We start from the raw sequence: 9,767 nt of genomic DNA on the forward strand, positions 1-9,767 counted from the left end.
TGAAAAAGTGTATGCCAACCAATTAGATAAACTAGATGTAATGGACAAATTCCTAGTTACACACAAGTAAATGACATTGATTTTACAATAAATACAAGAACTCAGCAAAAACAATCATATTTAAAGAGATTGAATCTGTCATCAAAAATTTCCCAACAAAGAAAAGTCCAGGACCAAAGGGCCTCACAAGTGAATTCTACCAAGAATTTCGAGAAGAATTAACACTAATCCTGTTTAAACTCTTCCAAATATTGAAAAGGAGGAAAAATTATCCAACATATTTTATGAAGCCAACATCACCCTAATTCCAAAGCCAAATAAAGATGCTACAAGAAAAGAAAATCACATATCAATCTCTCTAGTGAACAAAGATGCAAAAATTCTCAACAAAATATTTGCAAATAGGATCCAAAGTATATCAAAAGACTTATACAACACAACCAAGTAAGATTTATTCTTGGTAGGCAAGGGTGGTTCAGTAAAAGAAAATCAATTAATGTAATACACCACTTCAATAAATTGACAGAAAAAAAATAGATGATCATCTCAATTATTGCAGAAAATGCACTTGACAAGGTCCAGCATCCTGTCTTGATAAAAACACTTCAAAAGTTCCTCAATTCGATAAAGGGCGTATATGAAAACCACACAGCCAACATCATAGTCAATGGGGAAAGGATGAAAGCTTTCCCTCTAAGATCAGGAACAAGACAAAGATACCCATCATCACCACTGTTATTCTATAATGTACTAGAAAAAGAAGTAAAAGTTTCACTATTCACAGATGGCATGATCCTGTATTTAGGAAATTCTGAAATTTCTATGACAAAGCTACCTGAACTAATAAACAAGTTCAGCAAAGTGGCAGGATACAATATCAACATGCAAAAATCAGTAATGTTTCTGTACTCTAGTATTGAGCAATCTGAGGAGAAATCAGGAAAACAATTACAATTACAAAGCAACAAAAAGACTCAAATATCTAGGAATCAATTTAATCAAAGATGTACAATACCTATATTCAGAAAACTACAGAATACTTTTGTTAAAAGAAATCACAAAAGACATAAATAAATGGATAGCATTCTATGTTTAAATATCATGATGTCAATCCTATTCAAACTGATTTATCAATGTAATACCAACCAAAATTCCAATGGTCTGCTTTACAGAAATAGAAAGGGCAATTAACAAATTTAGTTGAGAGGGAAAAGTCCCAAATAGCCAAAAATATGTTAAAAAAGAAGAGCCATGTGTGAGGACTCTCACACCTGACCTTGAAACATATTACAAAGCTAAAGTGGTCAAAACAGCATGGTATTGGCACAAACATAAACACATTGATCAATGATATAGAATTGGGAGTCCAGAAGTAGACCCTCACCTCTATGTACAACTGTTTTTTTTTTTAAGATTTATTTTATTTCTTTATTTCTACACACACACACACACCTTGTTGTTTGTGCATATTGTCTGCTCATTGTGTGCACTCAGTGTGTGCTCATCTTCTTTTTAGGAGGCACCAGGAACTGAACCCAGCACTTACCATGTGGGAAGGAGGCACCCAGTCGCTTGAGCCACATCCACTCGTGCTTGTGGTCAACTGTTTTCTGACAAACTTACCAAGACCTGTCAAAATAGTCTCTTTAAAAAATGGTGCTGGGCAGACTTGTGGCTCCTACCCTCTAGTTTGTTGGACTTACCCTGGCCAGCTGACAGGGAGGAGAAGAGGGTTGGCCACCACACCAGGGAGCCAGGAGTACCTACAGCTGCCAGCAGGAGAGTTGCATCCATCATCCATGTAGAGTCTAGACCCACTCTTGACTTTTAAAATTTCCAAGTACAAATGCCAGGCCCTGTCTCTTTGAGCCTCTTTCACTATCTCGATATAGTTATGCGTTTGTCATTATCTATGTCATCAATGTTAACTGCTCCTCCAGTTTGGAGTACAAGAGCAGACTCCTCACCATAATTCTTTCCAATAAGTTTCTCAAGCAACCTTTTGCCTAATAAACAGGAAGTCCAGGACATATTCTGAACCTCCATCCCTCTATTAGTATTCTAAAAATCCAGTTCAAAGGGGAGAACTCTTCCTCTGGTGTTAAGAAACTAGTGGAGTTTGGTCAGTCCAAAACTCGGATTGTTTCACACTACGGCATGATGCTGAATTTGAAACTTAGTCCCTCACCATGTCCACTGAGTAACTAAGTCAGGACAATGACCCAACACGGAGTGAATCTAAGACATGCTGTCATGTCTTCTAGTTCCTTTCACAACATGGGCTTCCAAGCACAGGTTGATATGACCCAAGTCAGGGCATATTAAAGACTTTATGCTCGCCAGCTACATGAGAAAATTTAAGGATATTTTACAATGGGTGTGTATCATCTCACAGATATTATATAAAAGACTGATGGAATGTGACATATGACCTATTAGACTTATAATTATTTCACACTACTATGGTGGCATTACTATGAGTACATGATTCTTAGAAGAAATCTGCTTAGGAGTAAGAATGATGAGTAGAAGCCATGGATCTCTCCTAGAGAGTGGAGTGGGTCATCAACATGTATTTTCCCAGGACCCTCCTCATGGCCCGCATGACCTCCTTATTCCTCAGGCTGTAGATAAGGGGGTTCAGGGCTGGGGTGACAATCGTGTAGAAGACAGAGATGATGTTGTCCTGTTTGGGACTGTGGAATGAACTGGGCAAGATGTACATGAACGTTGCAGCTCCATAGAACATCCCAACCACAATCAGGTGCGATGAGCATGTGACCAACGCTTTCTTCCTCCCCTCACTTGAGACCATGTGGAGCATAGCAAAGAGGATCAATGTGTAGGACACAACAATGGCAGAAAGGGGGAGCAAGAGGAATATCACTCCTGTCACATACACCATGAGTTCATATCTTGAGGTATCTGCACAGGCCAACTTTAGCAAAGGTGGGATCTCACAGAGCAGGTGCCTGATCTTCAGGTCTTTGCAGAACGGGAAGTGCATAGTATACAATGTATGTCCTAGAGCACTCAAGGAAGCCAGGGTCCAGGATGTGGCCACCATGAGCCAGCAGACCCTTGGCCTCATGAGAACCAGGTAGTTCAGAGGATGGCAAATGGCCACATATCTATCATAGGCCATGAATGCCAGGAGGAGATCCTCTGCACTGCCCATTAGCAGTGCCAGGAACATCTGAAGGGCACAGCCTCCAAATGAGATGGTGTTTTTTCTGCTCAGAAAATCCACAAGGGCCTTGGGAGTGACGACAGTGGTGAAGAGGAGGTCCATGAGCGAGAGCTGCCCAAGTAGGAGGTACATGGGTACGTGGAGCCGGGAATCCATTGTGATGACCAGGAGTAGCAGGCCATTGCTGGTCAGGGCCAACATGTACAGTACTGTGATTGTGAAGCAGAGCAGCTCAGGAGACCCACTGTCATTGAGAATCCCCATCAAAAGGAAGCCACTTCCCAGGGTAGAGTTCCTTGGCTCCATTCTGTTGGTTCCTTTAGTTACCTAGAACTAGATGAATTCTCATTGAAAGCCTTGCTATGGGGATCACTCCTACTTTGAATTGTTGCAGGTCAGTCTAAGTGGCCAATAGGAACTTACTGAGGGAAATTCTTTCCCCTTGTAGGTAAGTTTGCCCTCTGATCTCTGAATATCTGAATCTTTTTACTGAATTATGATAAAGAACCAGCTATGTGGGGAAGAGGCATATTGGTAATAGCTAAACATTTAGAATTCTCTTTAAATAAAGCATTCAAGAGAATCAGCCTAAGAAAACATCTTTGTAAATATATAAAAGTATCCCTCTATTCATTATAAAGAAATACACTGGGCATTGGTTTAAAATCCAGTGTAAAATTTACTTTAATATGCTTAAAATATACTCTGAATTCAAATTAAGTTTTTAAAGGTTTATATAAAGCTCTTTGATATATTTTTCTCTAGATTTGATGTTCATCATTACTTACAAGGATATACAGTAAAAGGTATGAGCTACAAAAAACCTGGTAGAATGGACCCAAAGTCACACTTTTACCTAGGAATCACAGCAAGACTTTGAGTATGGAAAGGTGATTCTTCTACCTTACAAATGTATGGATGCTTCTCCCGCTGACACCTGAACCCATGAGGTAGTAACTGGAAGAAGGGGTTGAAGTGGGGAAGAAGTGGAGTTGTAGGATGTGTAGGACAGAGTTTACTTAGCTCACTCTTTTTGAATACAGATCTTTCACAATTGAATGGGGGGGGGTTGAAAGTTATGCTAAAAGAGAAAAAATTCACAACTAAATTCTTCATTTTTCCTTTTATCATTTGTACCTACTCCTACTATCTTCTGTTGATCCTGATTAACTCTGAATTGAGACCTTTAAATGGCAAGGTCATAAAATCCTAAAGTTAGAAGCTCATGTGATCTAGTTTCCCTTTAATTCATTTGATAAACATTTACTAAGTATCTACAATGTATCTCACACTATGCTTGATGCTAAGAATACTGCAAGGTGTAAAAAATTCATCTCACAAACATCCAAGGATGATGATTGCTATATGCAGGAAAAGATAACATACTATAAGTCCATAAAACTAGGTTTCAGGCACGGATTACCCAAGGCATTGACATATCACCTATAGACTGAGGATTAATAGGAGGTGGTTATTTAAAGAAGGTTAGGATGGTACTAACTGAGAGAGAGCACAGCATGTATATATGGTAGGACACCTGAAATGTAGTTCAAGAATCTTCTTACTGCACTTCAGTCAAAATGACATATAGGCAGGAAGCCATTAGAAAAAAAAAAAAAAGCCACATCTCATCATTCTTTGGGGTCTGAGAACTTTCCCTTATCTCACAAAACCAAAACTAGAGGCTTAAACTAAGAAATATTGACTGGTAGGCCTTGTTTGCCTATTAACAACAATAAAAAGATAAATTCAAAGACAGTTCCAGGAAGCAGACTTGGTTCAATGGATGGAGCATCTGCCTACCACACGGGAGGTTCACGGTTCAAACTCAGGGACTCCTTGGCCTGTGTGGAGCTGGCCCATGCACAGTGCTGACGCAGACAAGGAGTGCTATGCCATGCAGGGCTGTCTCCTGCATAGGAGAGCCCCAAGCACAAGGAATGCATCCCATAAGGAGAGCCTCCCAGTGCGAAAGAAAGTTCAGCCTGCCCGGGAGTGGCGCCGCACACACGGAGAGCTGATGCAGCAAGATGACACAACAAAAAGAGTCACAGATTCCCAGTGCTGCTGACAAGAATAGAAGCAGACAGAGAAGAACACACAGCTAATGGACACAGAGAACAGACAACTGGGATGGGGGTGGGAGGGTGAGGAAGGAAGTAAAAATAAATAAAAATAAACCTCTAAAAACAAACAAACAAACAAACAAAAGGACAGTTCCTAGCACAGTGACTGGTTTATATGAGACCTGAAATGGTTTTGTTTTTGTTGGATAAGAAATACAAATGGATGGATGAAGGAAGTGAGGAAAATAATTAACTTGGAACATTTGACCAGATTTCTGCACCAGGAGTTTTGTCAGGACCTCAAAGTACAGGGAATGCAGTGCTTGGATAAAATGGTAAAATCGGGACACAAGATTCTACCTAACCACCTTCTTCTCTCTGATTCAAGATCTCTGCTTTCCCTCCTTTTCAGCTTTCCTATCCCTATACTGTAGGGCCATCTGAAGAGAAGGGCCAGAGAGCACACACTGGACCTACATTTTTATTCTCAGAGTCACAGAGGAAGTCTCCTTTCTGGAAAGCTACTGTGGCTCATGGGGATGGTTAACCAAGAGAAGCCAGCAGAGACTGACATTAACAGAGGGACATTCATGGGAAATGGGTAGAAAGAACCAATTAACAACATAAATCTAAAAATTTGGAAGCATATTTTTGTAAGTTATTTCTCTGTATCATTATTCACTATATTTAAATTTTCATCGATTTCAATCAACTTTTTCTGTTGCTATAAGACTTTAGTCAAGCATCCAAGGAGTGGCACTTTAGCTGCTTCTAAATGGCCCATTTTGGGGTACACATCCAATACATGAGAGTATTTTTGACCAAGATAATCCAGGTGTGCCAAAGTTAAGTACTCAGACTTTTACTAGGAGACCAACATCAGGAAGAATAGAAACCTACCTCTGGCCAGGAGGACAGAAGGCTTTTGGGTCCACACTGACTCCATGTGCAAGGTGCCTAGAGTGTAGAAGGAAGTGGATGAGTTATAAAGCCTGAGACACTAGAGAATTGGAAAGGCAAAACAATGTAAAGTCTTGACACTCTTTCTCAACAGTTCCAGATTCTACATATTTCCTTGAAACAAACATAGAACCCTTACCTCAGATGTGGCAGAACAGATACCAGATCATTCTTGCTGCCCTATGATTCATTTTACAGGTGATGATGTTCAAGAAGATGGAGGAAGAGGAGACAGTTTCCTTGCCAGGATGGAATGTACTTGTGGGTGTTGCTGTGTCTGAAATCAGAAGTCAAAGACCCCTCTATTCTGCTGGCATTGCAAGTCTTCTCTGGTGATGCAGATGGAAAGGACAGGCAGCTGAAAACCTAGGAAGGATCCTGGGGAAGCAAGGAGCTGAATCTCTCTTAACTTATCTCATTCACACTACTTGAGAGAAATCTTTCACAGCCTTGGAGTGTTTCTGGCTGAGTTCTTGAGTCCAGGTACTTAGATTTTCATGCATTCCTTTCCTATTGGGATCCATGATAAAACTGAGTACAGCAGGAATTCAGGAGAGAAGGAATGCAAGGAGATGCTCAAAGGAGACCCTACAGTGTGCAACCTCATTGTCCCTGGGGCAACAATAAGCCAGGGATCTGTTCTGGGGGAAGTTTCATGGTCTTTTCTCCTTAGTCAAAATGACCTCCCTTGAAAATGCTCCTCCAGGAAACAGGATTTTAATGAATCTCCCAGGAATGATACTTGGCCTGCAAACTGCCACTAAATTAGCTCTGAGACTTGACAACTTGTTTTCCCCTAGATGGAATTGCTGAAGCAGTTTCCAAATCCTTGACTAGACAGTGTAGTAACTGACTTAAAAGAAAGGGCCACCTGGGAAGACCTCTGTCCAAATTATAAAGTATGTTTTAGGGATTATGTAAAATGCTGCTATTTACCCTCCTTTCCCTCTTTGTGCCTCTAACCTGTGTTATTACCTGCTAGGAGTAATTGAACTGTGCATTATTTCTGCAAATATCAGGTCTTCCTTTACTGACTTTTAACAAACATCCAAGCACTGATTTATTGGACCTTTCTATGCTTTCTAGCTATTTTATTTTATTTTTTATTTTTTATTAATTTTTTTTTATTTTTAAAGGAGCTGTAGATTATATAAATGTTACATAAAAAATATAAGGGATTGCCATTTGCCCCACCCTCCCCCTCCCACACCTACCCACATCAACATCCCTCATTAGTGTGCTACATTTGTCACAACTGATGAACACACATTAAAGCATTGCTACTAACCATGGACTATAGTAGACAATAAAGTTTGCACTCTGTCCTGCCCAACTCCTCAGGTTATGACAAAATATACATTGACCTGTAACTGTTACCACAAAGTCATGCAGAATATCTGCAATGTTCCCAAACATGCCCCCATTTTATACTTATTCTCTCTCCCATCCTTCAGAACCTTGAGTGGCCACTACTTACATCAATGATAGGAGTTCTTCCATTGCTAGAATAGTAATAATTCTATAGTAGAAAAATAATGTCTACTTTAGTCCATTGTTCATTCCCACCATCAGAATTTTGGGATGGAGAGGCCCACTCTGCTTCTAATTGAGAGGGGGCTCAGATCCCATGGGGCAGATGGATGGAGCTGTCTTGCTTGCAGTTTCAGATACTCTCTGTTCCTTGGGATGGGCATTGTCCATCATCATCTCCTTAGTTGTCCTGGGTGAGTCCAATGAACTGGAGAATAAGTGTTACAACTCTGCTGAAATTCAGGGTTCAACCAACATATGGACAGACTAAAGATTTAAGTATCTGAGATATATATTTATCAAGTATAGTGCTAATTATAGGTTCAAATAAAAGGGACAGAAGAGCCATATATAGAGAGCTATAAATGAGTCTAACACTGTTACACTGGGGACCATAAATTCCAAAGTAAGGCCTACTGACAGGGTGCCAAATTCCTGAGCTGGCTGCCCTATTTATAGTTTCTGGAGACCCACTTTTTGAGGCATTGTTTACGGTGACAGTCAATGAGATCCTGCTGAGACTTGCATAAGCATAACCTCTGGAATGACCTCCCAACTCACTTTGAAATCTCTTAGCCATAAGAACTCATTTGTATTTACCGTTTCCCCCTTTTGATCAAGGTTTTTTCTCAGATGTGTTGCTAGTTGGCCCTTGGTAAACCCTTGGTGCCAGGGAGGCTCATTCCTGGAAGTCATGTCCCACATTGGGATCAGGGTGGGGGTGGGGGAAGGTGAATTTATATGCTGAACTTGGCTTAGAGAGAGGCTTTCAGGAGATAATTCACAGGCAGCATGTAAACCATAATGTGAAACATTGACCATGGTTACTAGCAATGCTTCAAGATTTGTATACCAATTGTAACAAATGTACCATCCACACGTAAAATGGTATTAATAGGGGAGAGGGAGAAGGGGGAGGGCATTGGGTATATGAGAATCCCCTATATTCTCTATGTGAACTTTTCTGTATCCTAAAGCTCCTTTGAAGAGAAAAAAAAAAAAATAGGATGCTGGTGAAATATATGGAAGAAAATATCACTCTACAGTTAAGACAACAGATCTTACAGTGATGAAAGACAATGCCTTTTTAAAAAATTTATTATTTCAAATTTTTTAATTTTTTGCATTTTATTGGTTATTTTTTAAATGATTATTTCATTTTCTTATTAATTTTATTTGGTTATTTTTGGAGAGGTTTTAGATCACAGAAGGGTTACAATAGTGGCAGAGGAGGGTGTCAGTGATGGGAGGATGTGGGAAGGAGCATGCCTCCAGGGCATATGTATGTGTTTAAGGGTTCATGGGGCATTGTCTTGGTGGGTGAAGATTCATACAATGACATAAAAATGTTGGATTCCCATCCTGGGAATCTGCTACATTATCTAATGGGACAGAAAGAATCCTCCAAGTACAAGGGCAATGCCTAGTGAAGAAAGATGTACCATTATGCCAGATCCTTGATATTGATGATTGTAATTATTTCCTTGTGAAATTGAAATTTAGCCTAGTATTATATACTGCCTAAGAGTTACCTCCTGAAAGCCTCCTTCTAGCTCTTTTTTTCTTCTCCCTCCTCCCTCTGAAGCATTATGTGTTCCTGTTGTCTGTCACCAGAAGGCTCAGCTGCTTAGAGCTCTGGGATGATGATACAGCACCTCCCTCCACCCATCGTTGCTTTAGTTCAGGCCATTCTCATCTCTTAACAATTTCTTCACCATATCCTTCTCATTCTTCATTCTCATTTCACCAGTAAGGGCTGAAACCTGCTGATGGAGTTATATCTTCATTCTTCCAATTCTAGGAAAAGTAAAAAGAAGATTTTCATATTCTGATTATATAAAGAATATACCCAAGAAAATTATTGCATGAGTACCATAGAAGAAATATAATAAAGTATATTTTTATTTTTCTTATTATAAAAGTAATTTACAGGAAAGGTTTTAACATGTAAAATAGAAAAACAGCACTATTCAAAATAGAACAAAAACTGGAAAAAACCCTTATGCTCATCAACAGTGGAA

At 39.7% G+C, this 9,767-nt stretch overlaps 1 protein-coding gene across 1 annotated transcript; it reads right to left on the reverse strand.

Annotated features, from left to right (window-relative positions):
- Window positions 1–2,545: 2,545 nt before the first annotated feature.
- On the reverse strand, window positions 2,546–3,496 carry LOC131280305 (olfactory receptor 2AG2). The gene has a single exon (XM_058306412.1). The coding sequence runs from the start codon at window positions 3,494–3,496 to the stop codon at window positions 2,546–2,548; it is 951 nt and encodes a 316-aa protein (XP_058162395.1).
- Window positions 3,497–9,767: the final 6,271 nt, after the last annotated feature.

This window comes from Dasypus novemcinctus, chromosome 10 (genome assembly GCF_030445035.2).
Source record: "Dasypus novemcinctus isolate mDasNov1 chromosome 10, mDasNov1.1.hap2, whole genome shotgun sequence".
Lineage (NCBI taxonomy): Eukaryota > Metazoa > Chordata > Mammalia > Cingulata > Dasypodidae > Dasypus > Dasypus novemcinctus.